At 38.1% G+C, this 14,125-nt stretch overlaps 1 protein-coding gene across 1 annotated transcript in view; it reads left to right on the forward strand.

Moving 5' to 3' along the window:
• PCSK5 (proprotein convertase subtilisin/kexin type 5) overlaps positions 1-14,125 on the forward strand; it is a 297,459-nt gene that overhangs the window by 267,159 nt on the left and 16,175 nt on the right. Inside the window, exons 25-27 of the mRNA XM_032774960.2 lie at positions 113-155; positions 2,253-2,395; positions 3,861-4,061. Of these exons, the coding sequence (XP_032630851.1) occupies positions 113-155; positions 2,253-2,395; positions 3,861-4,061 (387 nt within the window). The remainder of the gene's footprint in view (positions 1-112; positions 156-2,252; positions 2,396-3,860; positions 4,062-14,125) is intronic.

Here is a 14,125-nt window from a genome sequence, read left to right on the forward strand (position 1 = left end):
ATCTCTAATAACTGCAATGTCAGAAAATAGTTTATTTTTAAATTTTGCCATGTATAGCATTTTATTTTTCAAACTGGAGTATCATTTGTATAATTTTGTTCTTTAATTCCAGATGACCCGAGAATATGCACAGCATGCATTCACAATTACTATATGTAAGTTCAACTCTTTTAGTGTCACTACATTTTCTGAACCAAAAACAATGCTCCCAAAGGTACTGGTGGTTATGCCATTGCAGTTAGCTTCATAGTTGCTGCTTGAACAAAGAGGGGTTGTGGAGGAACTTTAAAAAAGGGGGGCAGATAGGTGTGGGGGAGACCCCCTCAAACACTAAAGCAAAATATTATTCACTTGAGGATACTTAACACCATGGTCTTAACTCTCACTGACCATAATAAGCATTGAGAAAATTTATTGCCAAGCAGAATCAGGTTGTTTTCATCTTTTCATGCTCCTACCTAAGTCAATGGCAAAATCCCCAAAGGGGGCAGGTTCCTGTCTGACATTTGATATTCAGTGATGGCAATAAACATATCCAGCACTCTAACACTGTGAAGCTATTGAGATGAGCAGCCAGTGGCATAACAAACAACCTGTTTACCTGCTTGGGGGAAAGCTTTACTTTACTGAAAATGGCAAGTATCCAGCCTCACATCAGTGTTCAGAAAGCTTTTGTCTTTTGGTACCTGATCCTGGAAATTTATCTGTTGGCAAATTCCAAGATTAATCCCCATATATTCTACAGCTGATATCCACTATCTACAGGGCCTAGTGGTAAGTATTTGCAGTTGTAATTAATTTAATGATTGCAGTTAGAAAACACATATTACAATCTTCAACATTCATGCTGTAGATTAAGTAACATCTAAGATTAAAAACTGGCTGACAGGTCTCAAAATGTAATTGTAAACAAGGAATCACCATTGAGTATATATTTCTAGAGGAACTTCCGAAAAGATTAGTTCTTGAACCTACATTATTTAATATTTTTACCAATAACCTAGAAGAAAACAAAATCATCACTGATAAAGTTTGAAAGTGACACAAAACTTGGGATAAATGATGAAGCGGACAGGTCACTGATACATAGTGATCTGGATCACTTGTTAAACTGGGCGCAATCAAACAATATGTGTTTCAATATGGCCAAATGTAAGGTCGTACATCTAGGAATAAAGTATGTGTGCCATACCTACAGAAAGGGGGACTCTATCTGGGGAAGAAGTGACTCTGAAAAAGATTTGGGGGGCCATAGTGGATAATGAGCTGAATATTAGCTCCCAGTGCAACACTGAGATTAAAAGGGCTAATGTGATCTTTACATGTATAAATTGAGGAATATTGAGTAGGATTAAGGAGGTTATATTACCTATGTGTTTGGCACTGCTGAAATACTGTGTCCAGTTCTCATGATCAAAATTCAAGACGGAGGTTGAAAAATTGGAGAGGGTTAAGAGAAGACTCACAAAAATGATTAAAAGATTAAAATACATGTCTTATAGTGATAGACTCAAGGAGCTCAATTGACTTATTCTACCAAAGAGACGGTTAAGAATTTATTTGACCTCTGACTATATGTACCTACATAAGAAACAGAAATTTAATAATAGAAGGCTCTTCAATCTAGCAAAGGTATAACAAGATACAATGGCTGGAAGTTGAAACTAGACTTACTCAGATTAGAAATAAGGCACCGCTTTTTAACGATAAGGTTAATTAACCATTGAAACAACTTACCAAGGGTACTGGATCACTGGACATTTTAAAATCAAGATTGGACGTTTTTCTAAAAGACATGCTATAGTTCATTGGATTTAAAACAGGAATTAATTCAAGGAAGTCCTATGGCCTCTATTATGCAGGAATTCAGATTAGATGATCACAAAGGTCTCTTCTGACTTTCAGATTTGTGGATCTATGAGTCTATATATACACATACATGACTGTGTGTACAAATATGGTGTTGCACATGTTCAGATGGCCAGTTATTATCAAGCAACTGCAATAAATGTACAAATTAGACACACAATTGTGTGCATTAATTTTTTTAAATCAAACTTTACAAGTATATTTGAGAACCATAATATTAACAAACCTGGCTTGTAGAGTTGTGTTGAACTAGGTAGCTATTTAGTTTGTGAGTAATTGAATTACATCTGCTTAGGAATTATGTATGTTCACCACACTTACAAAAATGAACTCCATGACCTCACACAGATTTATTAAAATTACTAAGAATGTTCTGTCACTAGGTATAAGCAGCATTGTTATAAGAACTGCCCTGAGAACACCTACAATGATGAGAGTACTCTCCAGTGTATAGAATGTGATGAAAACTGCAGCAGCTGTGACAAGTACGAGTGCTACTGGTGTAAAAGAGGCTTTTATCTCTTAGGTAAGCAAAGTAACAGGTAATGTACATATGCAGTCTCAAAAATTATTTGAGAGCCTTGCACTGAAAGCCAAAATTCGGACCTAATTCTCTGAAGTTCCTATAGAGCATCCTCTATAGACATCATTGTGAATCAAGGGCACCTTGTGTAAGCAGGCCCTTTGTGTAAATACAAGGGATCTTTTGGTTCAAAAGTCCCAAAATGTTTGACTATGAATTCCAACTGGGATTTTTATTTTTAACAAGTGTTTGGCTTCAATCCCCTCTCTTTGAGCACGTACAGGAAAAGATTTCTATTTGATACAGCTATGTGAAACAACGTGATTTTAGTTCGACAGAGAGTCAAGCAAACCTTTTCTTTGCTTTTAATTTGTGTGGCTTTGCACATTCTAGTTTAACTTTGACTTTCAGGTCTGAACAAATAAACCTCAAATGTTCTGAGCAAAACTCAGTTAAAACCACTAAATTTCATATCAAACTCACACTAAACTAAGAATTCCTCATAAAACTATTAAGGAACCTCAGATTTCCTCAAACTAGCCCTGAATCTATCTTATCTATTTTAGTGTTTACATTGCCGAACATCACCATGGTATCAGAGCATCTTCACTGTGGTAGCTGAAGATCTGAATCAACCCAGGTTCACTCAGTATTGGCCCCACATTTGCTGGAATCTTAAAATTAATCAAACCTTGGGTCTAGATTTGGATCTTAGACTTTTGTTTTCCCATTTTAGAGGTAGGGTTCAATCATGAAATTCAGATCTAGATCTGAACTTTGATAAGATGGTGTCGCAGTGCTGTATAGGATGTTGATCAGGTGCCTTTGATAAGACGGTGAGTGTTAATATTTTGAGATAGACTTAGCTCTACTTAAACCTTGGTAGAGAATGGCTTGAAAGATTTGTGAAGTTTTCTATAAGGACATGGGCTGAGTTTAAAAAGTTTGCAATAAAATTTAAAACCACGGGCCGGGGTGACGGGGGGAGGCACAACAAAAAATTCACACTGTTCTACTGTTCTGTTTATTTCTCTTAAATTGTCTCAGAGAGAGATCAGGGATATATACCTTCCCCAATCTCAAGTAGCCAGGATTATTCAAAATACACAGATCTAATCTTGGATGCTGAAACCTAAAGAATACAGTTTTGGAGCTGTGATGGGTCTCAGCTGCAGGATTCCCAATTGACTTTAATTTGTTCATTTCCAACTGGCTTTAATAGGAATCATAATACTGAAACCACATACAATCTTTCAAAATGTGTCCCTGAATTTCCAACAGGGGTTGAAAGCGGTATAAAGAAGACTAGAGATTAAATTTCACTAATAATTCTCAAGCACACAGTATTGCTAGTTTTGCTGTTCCCCACAACACCCAGAATGGATAGGTCTATAAAGCATTTCTTCTTCTTGTGGTTCTCAACCTGTGTGAGTGATATTATGACTTAAAGGCTCTATCTATGTTGTAGATGGGAAATGTGTAAGTGACTGCGGGGCTGGTTTCTACAGTGATGAGGACTTTGCAGAATGTGAAGAGTGCCATAGGACCTGTGCAACATGTGAAGGGCTCAACTTTGATGACTGCACCAGCTGCAAAGAGAATTTACAGTTACTGCACGGGAAGTGTGTGAATCCAAAAACTATGGTAGTGGAGGGGAAATTCTGGAATGGTATGTTGCTAGATCCTTTGATCCCTTTCATTTCACCCCCATAGACTATGATTAGAAATATTTAGAAAGGCATCCAACCCCATGTTTCCAAGGTCCTATAGATTGGATAAAACTACCTTATATCTAAGTAGACTGAGAAGTAAAGGAATCCTGCTGACTATGAGTATAAATCTGGTCACAGGGGGTGGAATTCACCCTTTGGCAGAGAACCTAAAGCTTATGCGTAATTTAAATCCAGTTTAGGCCCTATTTTCGAGGCCTTGTGTTGACTCCCTGAACAGGGTTGAATTTCACTTTGAATGAAGTATAGAGCATATTGTAAGTAATTTAATGGATCCTCAAATTTAAGAATAACCATAATGGACTGAACGCTGGATTTGGAGCAGGAGTCCTTGAAGTCTAGCCCTGGCTCTGCCAGAAGCTTAATCTGTGACTGCCTAAGGTCTCTTCAACTCTCTCTCTCTCGGATTCCCCATCTATACAACGGAGATAATATTTTTACTCCCACAAGAGCATGGCAAGGTATTAATTAATGTCAGTGAAACATTTTGAAATGCAAAATGCTATCGCTGAGTATTATCATCATTACTGGAACAGAGCAAATGATTTGACGCAAATCTTTTTTGTTTTCATGAACTACCTGCAAACAGATCACAGTACTTCCACATTTGTTCACTGTAAAAATTACTTACATATTTGTTCAGCAAATAATTCTTAGCCAGTAAATGATTAAAGAACAATTCCTTGTGATTATTGGTAATTTGCACTATGTACTGTATTGGGATTTTTTAATTCCCAGTTTGCATGATTTATGCATCAAATCAAAGCAGCGCTCCTTGTGAATTTTATGAATTCACTTTTTGTGAATATTTGTATACAAGCTTTAAAGTAGGCTTTTTAAAATGAAATTCACTGCCGTGCAGAGGCGTAGCACAAGTCCTCTGCACGGCTTAAGTCCCACACTAGGGACTAAATAGGACTTCAATGAAGCATAGGCCTGCTACTGGCCCTCTGAATGGGCGTGAATTTCACCCTGTGTGAACATTCAAATTTGTAAAGCTCAAGTGCTCAGATGGCTCACTGAAAGTGAACATGAGAGTCACAAATGTGGTCAAATCAAAATTTGCTTTTGATTCAAATGCATTTATATGGATTTAAAAGATCAAATACAAGAACGGCTGTCCTGAGATCTAGATGGCTTTGCCATTAACTAACATCTATATAATTCTTCTGCCAGGTGGTGTTGGCAGCAACAAGAAAAGGTTCACACTAGTAGCTCATCTCTAATTATTGTCTAATGTTTCCAAACTAATGTACTTCCTATCCATTAAAAGGTGTTGTGACCAACAGAAGCATATTTCTTATCTGCAAAAACAATATATGTAGAGGCCTTGAATTTGCTTTTATTTGAGATCTAGATGCTTTCTTCTGGTTACAATTATCTATAACTATGAATAAATAATGACACATAGGAATTTTGTCTCATCTGAGAATCTCATTTTGTTCCACCAAGGCAAGTAAGTATTATTATTCCCATTTACTCAGGACTGAGCCACAAGTAAAATGACATGTCCCGAGTCACACATTGAGTCAGTGACAGAATAAAAACCTCAAATCACTTCACTCCCACTCCCTGCTATAACCAAACAAAATACACAGCTAGCTGTGTCATGTTCATTAAGGTGGCAATCTAGCCAAAATCCCCAAACCCCTATAGATTAACTCCATAACTACCATGAGTGCCTTTGAATAAGCTTTTTAATCTTTTTCTATTAAAAAGTATGCTAAAGTGAACGCAGGCAGGATTGTGGCTGAGGTGTGCTGGACCGTGATCTCAACTTACAAATAACAATGCCATTACCTTCATCTCTGCTGTACTATGTCTGAGCACATGGATCCAGATAATGTAGCTGAAAATGTTACAATGGATTTAGTAACTGAACTGACCATTCATATTGGACAAGTTGGTTCATACCCAACCTATTGAGTCTCCATGAGACAAAAAACTGTTGTCTCAGTTTGGCTCCTAAACAAACAAGTTAAAGGGAAGCATATCAGAACATGCTAAGAGATAAGTCAATGTGAAGGCAGAATTTATTCACATTCTAAGAGATTAATGTAGCTAAGACAGGATTAAAATCACTTTCTGGGTGTACAGTATACATTTTTTGTATGTCTAACTTTCACTTCCATTTCTTGTGTGAGGATAAATAGAAGCCCAGAATCATGAATTTTCATGAGCACATAGACCAAAGACTAAGACAGTGTGTATATAAAAGCTTCTTAAATTATACTTATTTTGTGGGTACTTTGGTGGGCTAACAATTCAATTCCAAACTGGGAATTTGTTAATAAATCATATCAAGGCCTGAAATAAGGAAACAGAGCTTGTCTGGCATCCAGACATTTAAAAGGAAAGGCAAGCCAAGGGAAAAAAATGGTTGAGTTCTGTGTTTGTAGCTCAAAACATCTGTATTTTATCTGGTGTACCAGATGATGAAATGACTTTGGGAGCCAGGAGACATACTAGTGTAGGCTTGATTCACCAAGTGATTACACACACCCTATCAACTGGACTAGACATTTTGCAAGCTGAAAGCAGGTCTTAATTGTGCCAGTTCACTGGAAATACTACACCCTGAGCTTGTATGCTCCTCAGTCATACAGTGTAGCCTAGCGTGTTCTTTTGAGAGGTGCAAAGGACATGTTTCTGTTACAGATTCAACATGGAGTACGTGCCTCTTCACAGGCAAATCATTTCAAAATAAAATTTGTCATTAATTATGTACGGTAAGTATACAGCTAGTACAGCTCATATCACACATTGTAACACAGAATGGAAGTAGCATCCAAAAAGAAGCTATTGGGAAGCGTACTAGAAGCCTTACATCAAAAGCATGTGTCTGTGTACTTTTTTCTTTCCCTAAATACCAAATTAAACAACAAGAATTAACAAATATAATATGTTAATAGAGGGTTGGTGGGGAGAAGACAAAATATTCAGAAATCAGAGGATTACAGGAGTTACAGGCCAGCTGATATAATTCTTTATAGGTCCACTAACTTCAGTGTAGCTATGTTAATTTACACCAACTAAGGATCTGGCTCTAGGTGTGCATTTTGTGGTGTATCTGGAAAGAATGTGAGACTTGTGAGGGGATAGGGACTAATGGATAAGGCAGAGAGATGGGGAATATGGAATAAGGGGGAGAGGAGGAGAAAGAAATCTAGATGGAAAATTTTATGACATCTACAGAGGAGGATTTAGCACCATAGAAGGAGGTAGGGGACTTTTTAAATAGCATCCATATGTGAAATGTAACTCTGTCAGAGGCAGGCAACACTTATTCACTAACCTATACATTTTTTTCATCATCCCCATTGGAGTTCCATGCAGATTTTTTATTCAAGGCATTCATTCATTAAATTAATCTTGTGGCCGTTATGTGATAACCAGCTTGGGAATTAATGGTTACTGGGGGTTGTGACTTACTTCTCACCTAACCTACCAGTACCCTTGAATTTATAATTCTCATAAGTCGTTGAGATGGGATAGGTTCTAGTATTTTATTACCTCTGTATATTGTTTTCATTATGTTTTATCAGGCTATTTAATTGTAATTAGCTTTTCGAGATATGTGGTCTATTTTATGTATTTTTATTCAGCGCTGTATCATTTTTGCAAGGCTAGTGCCATAAGCAGAATAAAATCTAACAAACTAAACAGCATCCCCACTGGAAACAACTGCTTTTCATTCAAATCACATCCTTACTACACAGTATACAGATCAAACAGGTCACCTTCTAAAAGTAATGTACACATGGTTACAACCCTGGCCGTGCAGCTCCTTCTATGCTCCTCACTGCAGCAATGTATTGCATGATTTTGACTTTGGGTTTACAAAAAAAAATTTCACAAAAAAAATAATCAGGTTTTCTTTAGTAGAAGCTGCTATATTTTCAATTAGGAAGCAAAGGAGAGTAATTACAAATGGGGGTGGAGGAGCCAGTTTGATATCATGAACTGAAACAAATTAACTTTTTAAATCCCTTCTCCCCTATATATGAGCACAAATAAATGTGGTCTCTAAACAGAGAAAACAAATGTACTGAATCCATAGGTGGTTTTTGTAAATGTGAATAAAATGGTTTGATCCTACACTGCACAGGTGTGAAGGATTGTTGTGTGCATAAGCACAAGGTAAAAACTAATGCGCAGGCTGGCCAGCCAGGGATCACAGGGAAACTGACCATGCATTAATGAGAACTTTGCTGTGGCTGCCTAGCAGCATGAGAAAGACCAAAGAATGGACTGTAGAGACCTGCATGGGACTATTGTAGAGCCCTGGAGAAGGACTGGGATCCCACAGGTCCCACTGCCATAATAGCAGGAGCAGAACTAAATATAGATCTCTACTGCACAGCTAAGTAGCTAATTTGAATGCTGAGGATTGCATTTAAACCAATGTCTCTTCAGACCCACCCATTCATCCTGCATTCTTGAAAGCAAGTGAGTAGGTATTCAAGAAGCTTCAAATTTACTTTCACTCAATGTGAAAGATTGCATTGGGTATCTTTAAGGATGGGTGTACTGTTTCTTTAGATCTGTAACAGATGATTCTAAGGGAAAACTAAAGTAGAAGCACAAGAAAGATAAAAAGTAACTCTAGGGACTCTTGACTTAAGTACTCCAACATGGTCAGGATATTACTCACTGTTATCTTCCTTAGAACAAAGTTCCTTGTTCCATGTTAAAAGAAATCAATGCTTACTGTGATTGTTTATCACTGTCCCATGTCTTGTGGTTGGAGGTAGACTGACATTTTGAACTAGCATAAATAAGAAAGGAAGAAAACCAAAGGTCAGCCCTTCCTAAAACTTTCAGTTTGATAAGATCATGGAATGGCCTGAATGGATGGAATGCTACCACATATCCCGAACTGCCATAAAGCTTAACTCAGAAAGTGGCAAAAGTACAAGTCAGTTCCTTAGTTTCTGCAATGGGGGAGTGAAGCTGAAAATATTTATAAATTGCTTGCCTTTACTGATGAAGGAAACAAGAACTAACATGGTATTGAGGCAAATTTTGGCCCCACTGGAAACTGACATTTTAGTTTCTGCAAAATCATCCAAGCTCTGAAGGTCTGAAAAAGGTTTTTTTTGCATTTTTTTAAACCAGCAGTGAAGCAGTAAACATTATCATCAATAAGCTTCAGAGTAAACATTCCATATATATGAATCAGGGCAGTCCACATTTCTCTCTGACTGATGTATTATTTCAGGCTGTCTGCTAAATTAGCAAATGTCATTGCAATAGTGGACATCTGGCTCACATATTTAAAGTCTTCTTCACAACCATAAGGATTAGAGATTTCAATTTTTAAATGAAAGCTTAGATTCCAGAGCCCAAGAAAGAATCCTCCAGATACAGGTAATGGCTGGCCAAACAGCCGTGATCTAGTCTCATTTAATGCTTGGTGTAATATAACTACTGAGGGGTACAGTAGGTCAGAATGCAAGGCTAACTGCCAAAGCTGGCAATTCTTTTTTGTAGTCTCATCAGTCTTTTTACTTCAGAGATTGAACTTCTCCACTAAATATCTAACTAATTCTACCACTTCCTTACAGAAGAATTCTACTTGCCCACATGCCCAGAGTAAGTAATGGGTCAGTGACAAGTAAAATATTATTGTGTGGCAGAAACTGACCAGCTGGTTTCTCATTATCATCAGAGCAAAGGCCAACAAATACATTTTGTCCCTAGGCTGGCAAATTTTCTCGACAACTTTTCAAGACTGTTCTATGTATAAAAACATTGGTCCCATCATGGCAGGTGCAATGCACAGGGATCTACCACAAAATCTTTTGCAGTATATTACTCATTTAGAAGGATATTTAGGGCATCACTCTGACTACTTTATTTTTTCAAAATGAGGGTCCAACTGCTACTATTAAAATAAATGACAGTTTTGAAGGAGGGAGAACTCAACAATTCAGAATTTAAATAGGCCCAATTAATTGCAAGCTTTTCATATTGGTGCTAGGAAGAGAATCCTCCAGTTGAGGGTGTAAGTATTTATTTCTGACTGAAAAGTTATAAACTAGAGTAACTGGATTATAGAAGTGGGTATTCACCCACGAAAGCTTATGCTTCAATATATCTGTTAGTCTATAAGGGGCCACAGGACTCTTGGTTGCTTTTTACAGAAATTTTCTTGTGTTTCCCAGGCAAAATATCACAAAAGCTTAACTGCTTGTGCATATTCCCCTCTGGTGGAGACTGTAATGTATTGCAAAGACTGACTATCACAAATGTTGCCAAGAAAAACAAACATTAAACTATAATCTTGATCGCTGAATATGTCAATGTAAATGAAAGTTGATATTTCTTAACTGTAAACAGTTAAATGTTTTCAAGATAATTTCTCTATAAACATTCTTCAGCAGTTAAGTGTCTCTGTCTTAGCCTTATCAAATTGCTATTTATTATTTATGTTGCCTCAAGTCTCAGTCAGGATCAGAGCCCCATAATCTTGGCAGTGGCTACTACAGCTATATTTCTGTTTCCCTTTTTTATCCTCATAACTGGTATTAAATGACATTTAGAACAGTTTTCCCTGTCTACAGAGAGGATTTTAAGGGAAATAAAATATACAAGATATCAGTGTGACTGCTGAGAAATTACATAAAATAATTTTGTATTCCATCTTGATACAGAAAATCTCAATTTTTGTGGGAATCACTGTATCCTTGAGAAAGTTTGAAAGTGCTAAGAAAGGATAGAGTGACCTTAAAAATGCAAATACAATAGATTCCAGGAACAAATGGTATTCAGTTCATGTGAGGTTTCTGAGGTAAATAAAGTAAGAAACATTCTTAGTTAACAACATGACTATGGAATATATCAACAATTCTTCAAGAGGATCGTAGTGTGGGGCTTACTTTAAGAAGAAGGAACAAAGGCAGATGACTGGATTTGCAGACCAGTGGGTCTCACCTCAATGTAAGAGAAAACGATACAATATATTGTAAGGATAGGAGAATAAAAAACCTGAAAAAATATAACCCAATAGGATCAATTCATGTAAGAAAATGATACCTAACATTTTCAGAGTATTTTTTTTAAAAAATACTAAATAAATATGGCCCAATAAACACATTTTACTTGATATTCTGCAAAGGGTTTGTTCAAGTCCACAATAAAACATTAAGTGAATATCTATGAACTGAACGGGCAAAGTCTTATTAAAAAACAGCTGTAGTGAATTGCTGCTTCTCAGAATGAAGAGAGATCAGTAGTGAGGTTCTTAGAGGTCTGTCAAGACTCCTGTAGTCTTAATGATTAGGGAAACTAGAGTGAAGTTCGCTGATTGCGCTAAGTTGTTTTGATTAGTAACATCCAGATAGCTGAAAGGGACTCCAGATGGCTTCTAAGTACATTGGCAATCTGACAGTGGATGCAATCTATCCTGGATAAGTGTACAGTAATATATACTGTTAAAAGTTAGAATTTCATAGACTATAATGGGTATTGAAATTGCAGGCCCCTCAGAGGAAAGGAATTATCATGAACAGCCCAGTGGAACGTCTGCCCAGTGCATAGCACAAAACAAACAGAAGCTGCTTGGGTGTGAGACAGAACCAAGGTAACCCTGTGTAACTAAGATCAATAACCAAGGATCTTGAAGTCCTACTGACTGCTAAATCCAGCTTTTTAAAGCCTAGCTCAAAGAAACAAACATTGCCCTTCAAGGTTACATAGTAAGGCTTCCTGAATCCTAGACTCTATGAACTTAACTAAAATGAATAACTCTATGAAGCTAAAGTTTCAATCAAAAAGCTTTCCCCTAGTCCCACCCTGCAAAAGTTTTACCTACCCCCTTACTGGCCAGTTTCAGTGTCCTACAGTCCAGTTCTCTTATAGCGTGTTGGGAGAGTGGCTTAATTCATCCCAGCTGGCCCAGCCCTACTACCTTGACAGTGCACACACTAAAGGCATGCAGCTGTGGGCTTTCCTCTGCTTAGAGAGAGATAGTTACACGCCGCTCCCTGCTAACCTGGAAGGAGAGCTAGGGATGGGAATAGAAAACAAATCAGTGTTTGCTGATGGTACATAGTGTAGGCCTGAGCTCTGTTTTGGGCACCATACCTTTGCTGTTGCTAAGAAGGAATAAATCTGGATAAGTACAATGAGGCTGGTGAGAGGTATGATAAAAAAAACTAGGACTGTTAAAACTGGAAAGAAGAAGAATTAGAAGGGGCTTAATCTAGTGTTTAAGATTGTAAAGGATATAAGAATTAATTGATCCATCCCTCCTTGTTTCCTTGTCTCATAATTAAGGTTAAGATTTTGTCACAGTTATTCTTAGTAAAACTCAGAGAGGTCGTGGGCAATAAAAAAAAAATAAAAATAAAAAAAAAATCATAGGAGCCCGTGATCTGTCTCTGACTTTATTAAAAATAACAAGGGTGGGTAGGGCTGCGGGGGAGGAGGAACGACAGCTGAAATCCCAGGGACGGGGACTGACTGGCCGAGCCCACCCACCATGGATGGGGGATGGGCACAGCCCCAGCTCCAGTGACCACAGTCACAGAGAGGGCATACAGCACCAGCTCCAGAGCTGGCTGCAGCTTCAGGACAAGGGCACATAGTCCCAGATCTAACCACAGCCATGGGGACATGTGCACAGCCCTAGGAAGCTGCAAAGGGGGCACCCGGTCCCAGCTGCAGGGTAGGGGTGCACAGTGAAGGTTGCAGCCGTGGGACAGGGGTGCACAGTCCCAGCTCCAGCTGCTGACAGCTGAAGCCAAAGAAGTCACAGAGGTCTGGTAAATATATGTTGGAGCCTTGGGTTAAATCACCCTCTCTGCTTGATTTAGATAAGAGACTTGCACTTGGATCTCCTACATTGCAAAAAGGTGCCCTAGTCACTCAGTTATAGGATACTCTGGGGTAGGACTTTCTCAATCTCTCCTGTTGAAAGTGTCTAAATAATGAATTAGTCCTCAGTAGAGGGAATTGAACTTGGGGGTCATTTACAGTAGTTAGAAGCATCTTAACCCCTGTGCTATATGAGAACCTGGAGTAAAGGTTTCTCATTCTCTCCTTTTGAAGCTCTTCCACTTTGTATAAGCTATTTGACTAGTCATTGAGCCAGAAGGAGCCTGTGAGCATGGCTCACTCTACAGCCTTCTGGTTACAGTACTCCACTAGGCAGTAGGAGAGCCAAGGTTGAGCCCTTGTGCCAATGACTACATCATTATTTATACTCATTTCTCTGTAAATAAACTATTGGTCTGAAAAGCTTTGCCCAGAACTAGTCATGGATTACAGAGAGTAGAATGGATAAAAGAGAGTGATACCTATCAATGGTAAAATGCTGCTGGGATATATGTTAATAACTGGTAAATATATCCAACACAGAAGAGAGTACTATGTACATCCACAAAGGTCAAATGCATATTGATCCAAAACATGGGTAGCCAAAATACAGGCTGGTCAAACACCGCAGTGTCCACCCTCATCTTTAATAAGGAAGACTAGCTTGAAGGGGTTTCAGAATCCAATGCTACATCTTCATTTGAGCAGCTTTTTGCCTGAATCAAAATGAAGAATTGCATGCTGGGACCTATGGCATTCACAGGCTACCCGTATGCACATTATGTATGTACCTCAGGCTCCTGGAAATTTGGACATCAGCTGAGCAAAGTCTATGCAAACATTACCCCCAAATTTCCCACTGAGAGTGTGAAGTATAAATTTGCAGATAAAAAGATTCCATAAGAGGAATATGAAGGATTCTTCCTGATGGGGAGAACTGGGAGATGATTGATACATGGTGAATACATCTCTTTCCAGGCACTCCCTTCTTCCCCTTCATATTCTTAATTCACTTCCAAGGAATTCCTAAAATGTGTTAGGGAAAGAACGTAACCAACTAGCATGAAAGCATAATACAAATTTTTCGTTCAGCAGCAGTCCCCTAACCATATATTCCTCCCCTCCGCCCTCTCTCCAGATAAAATGTGTTTGTGTTTACCTATTTGTGGTCTAAATTCTATAA

The sequence above is a fragment of the Chelonoidis abingdonii genome, chromosome 6, assembly GCF_003597395.2.
Source record: "Chelonoidis abingdonii isolate Lonesome George chromosome 6, CheloAbing_2.0, whole genome shotgun sequence".
In the NCBI taxonomy this organism is placed as follows: domain Eukaryota; kingdom Metazoa; phylum Chordata; order Testudines; family Testudinidae; genus Chelonoidis; species Chelonoidis abingdonii.